This window comes from Dipodomys spectabilis, unplaced genomic scaffold, assembly GCF_019054845.1.
Source record: "Dipodomys spectabilis isolate Male_0828 unplaced genomic scaffold, ASM1905484v1 ptg000173l, whole genome shotgun sequence".
NCBI classification, from domain to species: domain Eukaryota; kingdom Metazoa; phylum Chordata; class Mammalia; order Rodentia; family Heteromyidae; genus Dipodomys; species Dipodomys spectabilis.
The window spans coordinates 10,383,081-10,395,706 of NW_024870850.1; the positions used below are offsets into that span (position 1 = coordinate 10,383,081).

General features: G+C 55.4%; 1 protein-coding gene across 1 annotated transcript in view; it reads right to left on the bottom strand.

Moving 5' to 3' along the window:
- The window catches only part of Col5a3 (collagen type V alpha 3 chain), a 45,738-nt gene that overhangs the window by 20,118 nt on the left and 12,994 nt on the right, over positions 1-12,626 (bottom strand). The window contains exons 10-31 of the mRNA XM_042693638.1: positions 11,819-11,866; positions 11,706-11,747; positions 11,256-11,318; positions 10,807-10,881; positions 10,592-10,675; positions 10,032-10,088; positions 9,892-9,945; positions 8,966-9,019; positions 7,321-7,374; positions 7,185-7,238; positions 6,712-6,765; positions 5,805-5,849; positions 5,640-5,693; positions 5,350-5,394; positions 5,162-5,215; positions 4,981-5,025; positions 3,027-3,080; positions 2,898-2,942; positions 2,718-2,771; positions 1,114-1,158; positions 896-949; positions 177-284 (exon numbers count right to left, since the gene is read on the bottom strand). Of these exons, the coding sequence (XP_042549572.1) occupies positions 177-284; positions 896-949; positions 1,114-1,158; positions 2,718-2,771; positions 2,898-2,942; positions 3,027-3,080; positions 4,981-5,025; positions 5,162-5,215; positions 5,350-5,394; positions 5,640-5,693; positions 5,805-5,849; positions 6,712-6,765; positions 7,185-7,238; positions 7,321-7,374; positions 8,966-9,019; positions 9,892-9,945; positions 10,032-10,088; positions 10,592-10,675; positions 10,807-10,881; positions 11,256-11,318; positions 11,706-11,747; positions 11,819-11,866 (1,242 nt within the window). The remainder of the gene's footprint in view (positions 1-176; positions 285-895; positions 950-1,113; positions 1,159-2,717; positions 2,772-2,897; positions 2,943-3,026; positions 3,081-4,980; positions 5,026-5,161; positions 5,216-5,349; positions 5,395-5,639; positions 5,694-5,804; positions 5,850-6,711; positions 6,766-7,184; positions 7,239-7,320; positions 7,375-8,965; positions 9,020-9,891; positions 9,946-10,031; positions 10,089-10,591; positions 10,676-10,806; positions 10,882-11,255; positions 11,319-11,705; positions 11,748-11,818; positions 11,867-12,626) is intronic.

Genomic DNA, 12,626 nt, shown 5'->3' on the forward strand with positions numbered 1-12,626 from the left:
ATTATAATCAAGGTGGTTATGACACGTGAGCATGCGTTGTTCTGAGAGGCTCAACTGAGCTATTAAGGGGTAATGGCAGGGTACAGACAGGCTTTCCTAACCTGGGAGCGATCCTGGGGTCCATCCCCAGCACCCCCAAAAAAGGCCAAGCTCAGAAGGAACTAAGGTTAATTCACCTTCTCCCCAGCGATGCCTGGAGCGCCCTCCTCACCCGCCAGCCCCTCGGGGCCCTTCGGTCCCTCAGGCCCATCCTCTCCCCGGGGACCTGGGGGGCCCGGTTGCCCCTGGAATAGAAAAGAGAGAGACATTGAAGCCGGGAGCCAGTGGTTCATGCTTATGATCTCCGCTACTCAGGAGGCTGAGATCTGAGGATCACGGTTCAAAGCCAGGCCAGGCAGGAAAGTCTGTGGGGCGTTGATCTCCAGTGAACCACCCAAAAGCTGGAAATGAAGCTGGGATTCACGTGGTAGAGCGCTAGCTTGGAATGAAACAGTTCAGCGACAACGCTGAGGCCCTGAGTTCAAGCCCCAGGACCGATACACAGACCACACACACACACACACACACACACACACACACACACACACACACACACACACACACACACTGAACATCATATATCTCCTTCCTGTTTCTTTCTTTCTTTTTCCCAGTTGTGGGACTTGAACTCAGGGCCTGGGCGCTGTCCCAGAGCTGCTTTTGCTCAAGGCGAGCGCTCTACCACTTGAGCCACAGCGCCACTTGTGGCTTTTTCTGTGTGTGTGGTGCTGAGGAATCGAACCCAGGGCTTCGTGCATGCCAGGCAAACACTACCGCTGAGCCACCTTCCCAGACCCTTTCTGTTTCTTCAAGCTCCATCTTAGTCCCGGACAGCCTTCCCTGGAGCTCAGCTTACCCGATCGCCTTTCAGCCCTCCGTCACCCTTGAAGCCAGGAAAGCCGTCATCTCCCTGACAGAGAGAGATGGGGGGGGGGGGGGTGAGGGAGGGAGGAAGGGAGGGAGAGAGGGAAAGAGGGAGAGAGAGAGAAACCAGAAGTCAGAGCCTCAGCCAGGATCCCCCTGTGGGGGTTCCCGAAGCCACCACCCCCTCCCACGAAACCCTCTTTTACTCACCCTCTCTCCTTTTTCTCCTTGGAGACCCCGGTTGCCAGAGGTACCCTGAACAATTAATTAATAAATTCATAAACAAACTCGCAGTCTCCTTCTCTGGTTAAGGAATATTCTAGGCTCTCACCGCCCCCCACACACACCCCTTTTACCCCTAAACAGCTCAGAATAAGTCCAAAAGTGCACCCCCCCCCAATCCGGTCCAGTTGGCACAGCCCCTCCCCTCCCCCTCCCCCCCCCCCAGCATCCCCTTAGGATCATGGGTGCAGGGTGAGCCTGGGAAGGGGAAATTTCATGTGCAGGGTCACTCTGTCCCTAGTCCTTTGGGGGCAGAAATGTCCCCTCGTCCCCCTTTGGGCTGACAAGGACTCTGGCTGGTGACAGGCAGGACTCTGAGCTAGACACTTCCCGCTCTCAGCACGCTGATAATCACACTTGGCCACACACAGCCCGGCTCAGCCAACGCGAGGAGGGACACTGGGTACAGCGGAAGCCTCTGGAGAGACTCTGGGCTATTTCCAGCTCAGGGAAATTCCATTATCCACAAGGTAACAATGCTTCTTTACACCTGGCCTCTGGCTTCCCGGACCATGGAACTAGAATTCAACTACAACCTATTCTTTGCAGCCTCTCTGCCCGCCCCAGACCCCCGAGTGGATGGCTGGGGTCATGGACGGCAGCACGCCCTACCTATATTATCTTTGCTCTTGGAGACAACCTGTGAGCGGGCTGGATTTGCAAATGAGACGTGGAGATTAGGGATATTTAATCATCAAAAATAATGAATCAAGCATGATTCATTCATTATAATTAAGAATAAGGGCTGGGGGTGTGGCTTCGTGGTAGAGTGTGGGCCTAGCATGCATGAAGCCACGGGTTCGATTCCTCAGTACCACATACAGAAAGAACTGGACGTGGTGCTGTGGCTTAAGTGGTAGAGCGCTAGCCTTGAGCAGAAGAGGCTCAGCGCCCAGGCCCTGAGTTCAAGCCCCAGGACTTGCAAAAAAAGAAAAAGGAAGGGAGGGAGGGAAGGAAGGAGAGAAGGAAAAATAGGAAGGAAGGAAGGAAGGAAGGAAGGAAGGAAGAAAGAAAGAAAGAAAGAAAGAAAGAAAGAAAGAAAGAAAGAAAGAAAGAAAGAAAGAAAGAAGACTTCCATCTAAGGAACTTGATCAGTGATGGATTTATTTTTCTTTTTTGTGGGTTGTGGGGCCTGAACCCTGGGCCTGGGCGCTGTCCCTCAGCTCTTCAGCTCAATGCGAGCACTTTATCACTTGAGCCACAGCGCCACTTCCAGTTGTCTGGTGGTTCTTTGGAGATAAGTCTCCCAAACTTTCCTGCCTGGGCTGGCTTTGAACCGCGATCCTCAGATCTCAGCCTCCCGAGTAGCTAGGATGACAGGCATGAGCCACGGGCCCTGGGCCGGTGCTGGATTTTGCGGCCTGAGAGGCCTTGGAAACAAGTTGTTTCATTGCTGGGACTCGAACTCCAGCTCACATTACACCTGGCCTGGCCAATGCTTCGTCTCAACAAACACCAGGCAAGGTCTGACCCAGCTAGTTCGCGACACACGCCTCTACACCCCCACTCCTAAAACCCCATGTGTCGCCTACCTTAACGCCCCGAGGTCCTGGATAGCCTGGGGGGCCCGCGGATCCTGGAGAACCCTGAAAAACACGGTCGATGCCATCCTGTCCACCCCCTCCACGATCCCAGCATTCCCCGCGCCCCCTGCAATGGCCGCCAACTGCTGACCCTGCTTCCTTCTCCTCCTTCCTGTCCTGCTCACTCACCTGCGCCCCTTTCTCTCCTGTGGGACCCTCGTGGCCTGGGTGACCCTGAAAGAGAAACCAACCACGTCATCAGAGAGCGCCAAAGCCCCCCTTTCCCCCGCTGCCTTGTCCGCAACCCCTGTGTCTCACCGGAGGACCCTCAGCTCCGGGGACACCTGGAATTCCTGGATTTCCAGGGGGACCCTGAAAAGAGAAGAAAGGGTCTCAGAGGGCCTGGGGTTCCACCACAGGCAGGACCACCTCATCACCATCCTAGCTCTACTGAGACTTGCTGTGTGGCCTGAGGAAGACCCCTCGCCCTCTCTGAGCCTCAGAAATCCTCCTCCACAGAAAGCTAACTGATAGGAAGAATGAGAGGGAGCTGAGCCCCAGTGCTCACGCCTGTCATCCCAGCAACCCCAGAGGCTGAGATCTGAGGATCGTGGTTCAAAGCCAGCCTGGCAGAAAAGTCCATGAGACTCTTTTTTTTTTTTTTTTTGGGGGGGGGGGTGTCCAGTCATGGGGCCTGAACTCTGGGCCTGGGCGCTGTCCCTCAGCTCTTCAGCTCAAGGCTAGCGCTCTACCACTTGAGCCACAGCGCCACTTCTGGTTTTCTGGTGGCTCATTGGAGATAAGAGTCTCATGGACTTTCCTGCCTGGGCTGGCTTTGAACTGAGATCCTCAGATCTCAGCTTTAGTGTATAGCAAGGCCCACAGTTCCAGAGTGAGTGGAGTGTTAGGGTTGGGGGGGACTTCCCAGACACACCCCTTTCTTTAAATGTCTCACCACACACACACACACACACACACACACACACACACACACACACACTTCCATCTGCAAAAGCATGGGGCGTAGGCAGACATGTGACCCTTACATCCTAGGAGCACTTCCCAGGTCAGTAGGCGGATACCTTGGCCAGGCTCAGCCAATCAGCTTCCAGAAAGAAACACCAAGGCTGACTGAGTGACTCTGGCCAACAATCTCTGGTCACAGAGGCGGAAATGGTTAATGCCACACAGCAGAGGATGGGGGAGGAACTAGCAGCTGCCAGGAGACAAAGCCCAGAGCCGAGACACCAGAGCGAAGCTTGTGTGCCAGACAGAGGGACGCAGAGGCCCGGAGGAAGTGGGGTTCCCCGCCCAGGAGTCTCAGAAGCCCCTCTGTGACAGGCTCAGGCGTGTTCTGCGTCCTGACAACGTCTCCCTGTGTGAGCTGGGCCAGATGGGCTTCCGCTTCACCGCTGACCCTTCCCCAACAAGGAGACTCTGTAAGTCTGGGCTGGCAAGAAAGGGGGTGACAGAATGGATAAAAGAAGCCTTAAAGAAAGAAAAGAAAAAGAAGAGGAAGGAAGGAAGGAAAGAAGGAAGGAAGGTTGGTGGGTTTATGGAGAGGAAGGCTGGGCATGGTGACAGATGCGTGTAATCCCAGCACTCAGGAGGCTAAGGCAGGAGGGAAAGTTCGAGGCCAACCTGTCCTACACAGTGAGACCCTATGTCGAAAAATAAAGTCTAGCCAGGCGATGGGGACGCATGCCTGTAATAATCCTAGCCACTCAAGAAGCTGACAGCTAAATACCCGAGTTTAGAGGCAACCCTGGGCCAGGAGAGCCAGCGAGGCTCTTTATCTCCAGTGAATCAACAAAAAACGCTGGAAGGGGAGCTGTGACTCCAGTGCAGAGAGGTAGCTTTGAGTGAACGAGCTCAAGAGCACCACTGAGGCCCTGAGTTCGAGCCCCAGGACTGCTTTTATTAAAAAGTAGCGGGGGGGGGGGGGTGCGCTGGTGGCGCACGCCTGTCATCCCAGCTCCTCAGGAGGCTGAGATCTGAGGATCGTGGTTCAAAGCCAGCCCGGGCAGGAAAGTCCATGAGACTCTTATCTTCAATAAACCACCAGAAAACCGGAAGTGGCGCTGTGGCTCAAGCGGTAGAGCACTCACCTTGAGCTGCAGAGCTGAGGGACAGCGCCCAGGCCCAGAGTTCAAGACCCACAACCCACCAAAAATAAAAACAAAACACTAAGCAGGAAGTGGGGTGCTTTTCCTGGTGACAGACTTGAGGAACATTGTCTGAGATGCGGGGACGGTGAAGGGGGGTGGCTCACCTTCTCCCCAGGAGTGCCGATGGGTCCCTGGGGGCCGGGGATTCCCTGCAAGGATGGAAAGGGTGGGGGGGAGGTAGAACTGTGAGTCTCCGGATCAGGGAGAGGAGGAGAGGCCTAGGGTCTCAGTGGACCACCGCCACCCCCCCCCCCACCCCCAAGGGCTGGGAAAGACAATTCCAACCTGCGACCCATGGTTTCCCTGCTGTCCTGGGGGGCCTGGCTCCCCCGGAGGTCCCTGCGGGGAAAGAGGGGGTGCGGTGACACGGGTGTCCCACGTGGGTAAAGGTGATGGGAAGAGTCACCGGCACGGACAAAGATGGTGGCGTTGGCATGTGCAAAGGGCGGGGGTTCAGAGGATCCCGTCCTTACCACATTGCCTTTGGCGCCTGGGGCCCCATCACTTCCGGTGACACCCTGGGAAGTAGAGACCAGGCTGTGAGACCAGGACAGAGGACGGAAGACAGAGGACTGAGGACGGAGGATGGAGGACAGAGGACGGAGGATGGAGGACAGAAAATGGAAGTCAAGGGGTAGAGGATGGAGGGTGGAGATTGGAGGATGGAGGATGGAGGAGGGAGGAGGGAGGATGGACAGCCTGGGATGAAATGTCAGGAGACAAAAGCAGACAGGCAAGAAAGCCAAGACAGCAGCGTTCTTACCGGGCGTCCTAGGGGACCAGGGGAGCCTCTGGGACCAATCAGACCGCGCGGCCCCTGCAGAGAAGTGGGGTACAGCTCAGCTCGCTGTGTTCCAGGGACTGAGGCCCTGTCCCCTCTCCACTCACACGGAGGGAGAAGGGGGGTGAGGGAGGGGTTGATACGCACCGGCTCCCCGGCCTGGCCCGTGGGCCCTGGAGGTCCTTCTGCTCCCTGTGAGGAGGAGTTGCTATCAGGAAGGGGGGTACGAGCCCCCCATCAAGGTGCCCCCCCCAAAGCAGGGAGCCTCAGAGTTAAGTGAGAACAAAGGTCTCCAGCATTTTCTTCTTCTTTTTGGTCAGTCGTGGGGCCTGAACTCTGGGCCTGGGCGCTGTCCCTCAGCTCTTCAGCTCAAGGCTAGCGCTCTACCACTTGGGCCACAGCTCCAGTTCTGGTTTTCTGAGGTATGGGAGATCAGAGTCTCATGGGCTTTCCTGCTTAGGCTGGCTTTGAACCGCGATCCTCAGACCTCAGCCCCCTGAGTAGCTAGGATGACAGGCATGAGCCACCGGCGCCCAGCATCTCCAGCATTCTATAAAGTTTGTGGGGCTCATCTCACATTCCCTCTCTTCAGTCTTGACCTTAATGATTCTGTGTGTGTGTGTGTGTGTGTGTGTGTGTGTTCCAGTGCTAGAACCTGAACACATGGCCTGGGCGCTATCTCTGAGCTTTTGTGCTCAAGGCTGGCGCTCTACCACTTGAGCCACAGCACCACTTCTGGCTTTTTTTGCTGAATCATTGGACAGAAGAGTCTCAGGGACATTCTTTTCTGGGCTGGCTTTGAACTGTGATCCTCAGATCTCAGCCTCCTGAGCAGCTGGGATGACAGATGTAAACTCCTGGCACCTGGTCTGGACTTACAACCTAAGTCTTACCTCTAGTCTTCACAGCCACATCTAGGTTCTTTATAGAGGGGCTTCCTGACACCCCATGAACACCCTCCCATTCAGTCCCTGAATTCCCCCTCCTTATTGCTGGTCCATTCAGGCTTCTGACCCTCCAGATCCCCCTACCCCTAATTCTCCTATAAACTCACCTTCACCCCGTCCTCTCCTGGGGGGCCAGGTAGTCCCACGTGGCCAACGTCACCCTGGAGTGGGGGACAGAGGGTAGATGGGAGAGGAGAATCCACACACTCATCAGGAGAAGAGAGGAGGTTGGAAGCCAAGACACTGGTGGCTCCCGCCTCTAATCTCAGCTACTCGGGAGGCTGAGATCTGAAGATCCCGGTTCAAAGTCAGCCTCCGCAGGAAAAAAAAAAATCCGTGAGACTGTTATCTCCAATAAACCACCCAAAAGCTGGCAGTGGACGTGGGGTTCAGAGTGGGAGAGCACCAGCCTTGAACACAAAAGCTCATGGACAGTGCCAAGGCCCTGAGTTCAAGTCTCAGGACCGGCACCAAGAGAAGGCACAGGAGAGGTGAACTTAGACTCAGGCCTTGAGGATGACAGAGGGGAGGAGCCGGGGGGGAGGGGGGGATGGGATGGGGACAGGAATCAACTACTCACCCTTTGGCCTTTCTCACCAGGCAGGCCTGGTAGACCATCAAAACCTCGATCACCCTGTGCAAAGAGACACCAGCTGAGTCCTGAACCCTTGACTCAAACAGTCCCCACCACCGCCCAGTCCTACTGTAGAGCTGACCTTAGGTCCTGTGTCTCCCGGGAGGCCCCGAGCTCCATCTGCTCCAGAGCGGCCCTAAAGGAAAGGGGGCCCAAGACTCAAAGATAAGCCTTCCCTGCCCCCCGCAACCCCAAAATCGGGAGCTCCAGTCATCATCTACATGCATAGGACGTGCTGGGTACAGTGGCTCACGCCTGTAATCCTAGCTCCTCAGGAGGCTAAGATTCAAAGATTACAGTTGGAAGCCAGTCCAGGAGACTCTTATCTCCAGTGAACCCCCAAAGAGCTGGAAGCAGAGCTGGGGCTCAAGTAGTAGAGTGCCAGCCTTGAGCAAAAATAAAAAAAGCTCAAGGACAGCACCCAGGCCCAGAGTTCAAACCCTAATACACACACACACACACACACACACACACATCTATGTCTTGTTATTGAGTTCTGTGCTGTGAACTTCTCTGAGTACAAACTTCATCTGGCAAACACCTCCACTGCACCCACTGACATTAGCCAGGCACTGGTGGCTCACCCCTGTAATCCCAGCTACTCAGAAAGCTGAGATCTGAAAAACATGGTTCAAAGCCAGCCCCAGCAGGAAAGTCCATGAGACTCTTATCTCCACTGAACCACAAAAAAAACCCCAAGGGTAGAGCTAGAACCTTGAACAAAAATGCTCAGGAACAGCACCCAGACCCTGAGTTCAAGCCCCATGACTGATTTTTTTTAAGATTCCCATCTTCAGGCCAGGTGTGATAGCGCACACCTACAATCCCAGCCACGTGAGAGGCAGAGATAGCAGAATCGCAGCCCGAGGCTGGCCCAGGGCAAGAGGGAGAGAGAGACAGAGAGCAGGACTTGCCTGAAAAATAAACAAAAGCAAAGAAGGGATGGGAGTGTGGCCCCAGTAGTAGAGCACCGGGCTAGCAAGACCAAAATGTGGAGTTCAAATTCAACATACCGCGCATGCGCACGCACGTGCACACACACACACACACACACGCACACCATGCACACACACACACGCACACCACACACACGCACACCATGCACACACACACCACACACACACCACACACACGCACACCATGCACACACACACACACGCACACCACACACACGCACACCATGCACACACACACCACACACACGCACACCATGCACACACACACACCACACACACACACACGCACATACACACACACCACACACAAACACACACACACACCACACACACGCACACCACACACACACACACCACACACACGCACACCATGCACACACACACACACCACACACACGCACACCACACACACACACATACACACACACCACACACACACACACCACACACACACACACCATGCACACACACACACACACCACACACACACACACAAACACACACACCACACACACGCACACCACACACACGCACACAAACACACACGCACACACACACATACACACACATGCGCGCACGCATGCACACATTCTCCTTGCTGGGTGTGTGAATTTCTGGGCCCTGGGCTGCACTTGGGCTTGCAGGCTGACCACACCCCCAGAGCCCAGCGCTCTGCTCCTGCCAACGACACCCAGACCCCCAGACAGCCAGATCAGGCTGGGGGCTGGGCAGGTGGATTCAGGGTGATCTGGGGACCCAGGAGCTACTCACCATCTTGCCCTCTCGGCCGGGAGGCCCAGGGGGGCCCTGCAGTCCTCGGGGACCCTAGAAGAGAAAAAAAAGGAGAGAGGAAGGAAGGAAGGAAGGAAGGAAGGAAGGAAGGAAGGAAGGAAGGAAGGAAGGAAGGAAGGAAGGAAGGAAAGGAGGGAGGGAGGAAGGGAGGAAGGGGGGAAGGGAGGAAGGGGGAAGGGGGAAGGGGGGAAAGAAGAACAGAGGAAGGGAGGAAGGGAGGGAGGGAGGAAGGAAGGAAGGAAGGAGGGAGGGAGGGAGGAAGGAAGGAAGGAAGCGAGGGAGGGAGGGAGGAAGGGAGGGAGGAAGAAAAGGAAGGAGGGAGGAGGAAAGAAAGAAGGAAGGATGGAAGGGAGAAAGCAAAGGAGGAAGGAAAAAGAGGAAGGGAGGAGGAAAGAAGGAAGGAAGGGACAAAGGAAGGAAGGAAAAAAGGAAGGAAGGGAGGGAGGGAGAAAAAGAAGGAGGGAGAGGAAGAAAGAAGGAAGGGAAGGAGAAGGAAAGAAAGAAGAAAGGGAGAAAGAAAAGGAGGAAGGAAAAAAAGGGAGGGAGGAGGAAGGAAGGAAAGAAAGGAGAGAAGAGAAACATGAGGGGGAAGAAAGAAAATGAGAGAGGGAAGATGGGCAAAAGGAAGGGAGAGAGGGAGAAAAAAGGAAGAGAGGGAGGGAGAGGAGGAGGGAGGGAGGAGAAAAGGAGGAAGGAAGAGGGAGAAGGAAGAAAAAACAGGGAGGGAAGAAGGGAGGGAGGGAGGAAGGAGAGGGAGAAAGGGAAGGGAGGGCGGGTCAAGCAGAGGACATGTTTCCTGTGGGACGCTGTGGGAATTTCAGGCGTTCCCAGCATTGCTGACACCCCCGTGGGGGCCCCTTTCACCTCCCTGGGGGCCACTGCACCCCACCCTACCCGGAGCTCACCTGTGGCCCTGCTTCTCCCAAGTCCCCTTTCAGACCTGGATATCCAGGGAGACCCTTGGAGGAGGAGACATGGGGGTGCGGTCAGAGGGGGTGAGGACCATCTCCGTGGACAGAGGTTCCCCCAGATATGTGTATCTTACCACAGGGCCTGGGCGCCCGGTGAGCCCCACGGGGCCGGGGGGGCCTTTCATGGAGAGCTGAAAAGACAGAGAACGGAGCCCCAAGTCTCTCATGAGCACCCCCTCACCCCAGCAGTCCCTACAAAGGGGCTTCTCTGCTTTCCCAATATGTCCCCCTCCCAGATGTGTAAATGGAAGCCACAGATGGCTTCTCTGGGAGGTTAAGATGGGGGGGCCAGGGGTGGGGCCCCTAGGATGGCCTGCCCCGTACTGGCTCTGTGGTACCCTCTGCCATGGCATGCAGCAGCAAGACGCCACCACCAGGGGGCAGCACCATGCGCTTCAGCTTCTCAGCTCTTGGAACTCATTGTCTGGGGTTTGGGGGAGCTTTGTTGTTGTTGTTGTTGTTATAAACTACCCAGACCCAGGTATTTTGTTCCAGCAAGGGAAACCCAAGACTGACATCTTTAGGAGACAGAAGTCCCCCCCAACTCCTGACCAGCCCTTTACTTCATCGCTGTCACCTCCCATAGTCACAGCCCCTCCAACACACACACACACACACACACACACACACACACCTGGGCCTGCTGCAGGACTGCCTGGGCCTGAGCCTGCTGAAAGGAGACTGGAGGTCCTTTGAGGGAACCACTTGTAAACTGGAACTAAGAGAAATCACAGGTGAGGAAAGCAGCAAGAAGTGTCCCCCGCCGCGACCCCCCCCCCCCCCCCCCCCGCCCCACAGCATTCCCTTGTCCTCCATCAGAACTCCACCCCTGGGTGGAGTTCTCCTTACCGGCATCATGATCACAGTGCCCGGTGGACCCCGAACCCCATCAATGCCAGGGATCCCTGGAAGGCCAGCAGGGCCCTGAGAGAAAGATCAAGAGACAAAGATGGCTCACACCTGTCATCCTAGCTACTCAGGAGACTGGGATCTGAGGATCCCGGTTCAAAGCCAGCCCGGGCAGGAAAATCTATTGTTGTTGGTCGTGGGGCTTGAATTCTGGGCCTGGGCACTGTCCCTTAGCGTTTCAGCTCAAGGCGAGCGCTCTCCCACTTGAGCCTCAGAGCCACTTCCGGCTTTTTCTGCTTAGGTGGTGCTGAGGAATCGAACCCAGGGCCTCAGGCAATGCCAGAGCTGCCGTGGTCTCCCCAGACCTAGTCCCTCTCACGCATGCTTCAAGCTCCCAACCGGAAATCTCATCCCCCTACTGGAGCCACACCACAGGGAGAGTCTCTTACCGGAAGACCGCGGTCCCCTGGAAATCCTGGGGGACCAGGAGGTCCTGAGGGACCAACTAGTCCCTGTTGGGGACAGAGAAACAAAAGTCACAGGAAATGCAAAATTTGAGCCAGATGGAACTCAACCAACCTCTGACCCCTGACCCCTGACCCCCAGCTCTCAAGGCCTACTGAACCCTTAGTATACACTGAACCCCATGCCTCAACCCTTATTTTCATTCATCCTTTGGACATCAAATATCCAGGCAACATTGCACCCCAATTCCCCAAAGGCTTAACTACTCCACTCCTCACTCAGACAGGAAAGAGCCAGGTATAGTGTTGCATGCCTGTAATCCCAGCACTCAGGAGGCCGAGGTAGCAGGGTCATAAGTTCCAGGCCAACCTGGGCCACAGAGGAAGACTGTCTCCAACCAGAGGAGGAAGGAGGGGAACATGGTCATTACTTACTCGTGGTCCTGGGGATCCCGGAGGTCCTTCAAATTGCTGACCCTAGAGACAGAAATAGGCATGACCGCTGTCCAAGAGAGCCCCTCGGCCCCGGCGCAGACTCCGCCCCTCACCTGCTCCACCACAGCCGGCTCTCCTTTTTCTCCCTTCTCTCCAGTGCCCTGGGGACAGGAGTGGGGAGAAAAGAGATGTGAGCCATGCCCACGCTTCCACACACAGCACCCACCCTCTCCATCTGCATCCCCTCCTTTCTTCAGCCAATAGGCATCAAGCTCAGACTCCTCCACCAATCAGGCAGTGCTATATCGTGAAGGGCCCCACCCTCTCCCATCTACATCCCATCCTTTTGTCAGCCAATAGGCATCAGGCTCAGTCTCCTCCACCAATCAGGTAGTACTGTATCACAGTGACGCGCTCTCCCGCTCCATCTGCATCCATCCTTTCTTTAGCCAATAAGCATCGAGCTCTCTGTCCTCCACCAATCAGGAAGTGCTATCTCAAGGCAAAAGGCCCCACCCTGTCCATCTGCATCCTATCCATTCTTTTTTTTTTTTTTTTTTTTTGCCAGTCCTGGGACTTGAACTCAGAACCTGGGCACTGTCTCTGAGCTTCGTTTCTACCACTTGAGCCACACCACCACTTCAGGCTTTTTTCTTTTTATGTGGTACTTAGAAATTGAACCGGGGGATTCGTGTGTGCTAGGCAAGCACTCTACCACTAAGCCACATTCATGCATCCCATCCATTCTTTAGCCAATAAGCATTGAGCTCAGTCTCTCCTCCACCAATCAGGCAGTACTGTATCACAGTGAGGGGCCCACCCACTCCATTGGGTCCCATCCATTCTTTAGCCAATAAGCATTGAGCTCAGTCTCTCCTCCACCAATCAGGCAGTGCTATTCAAGGCAAAGGGCCTCACCCT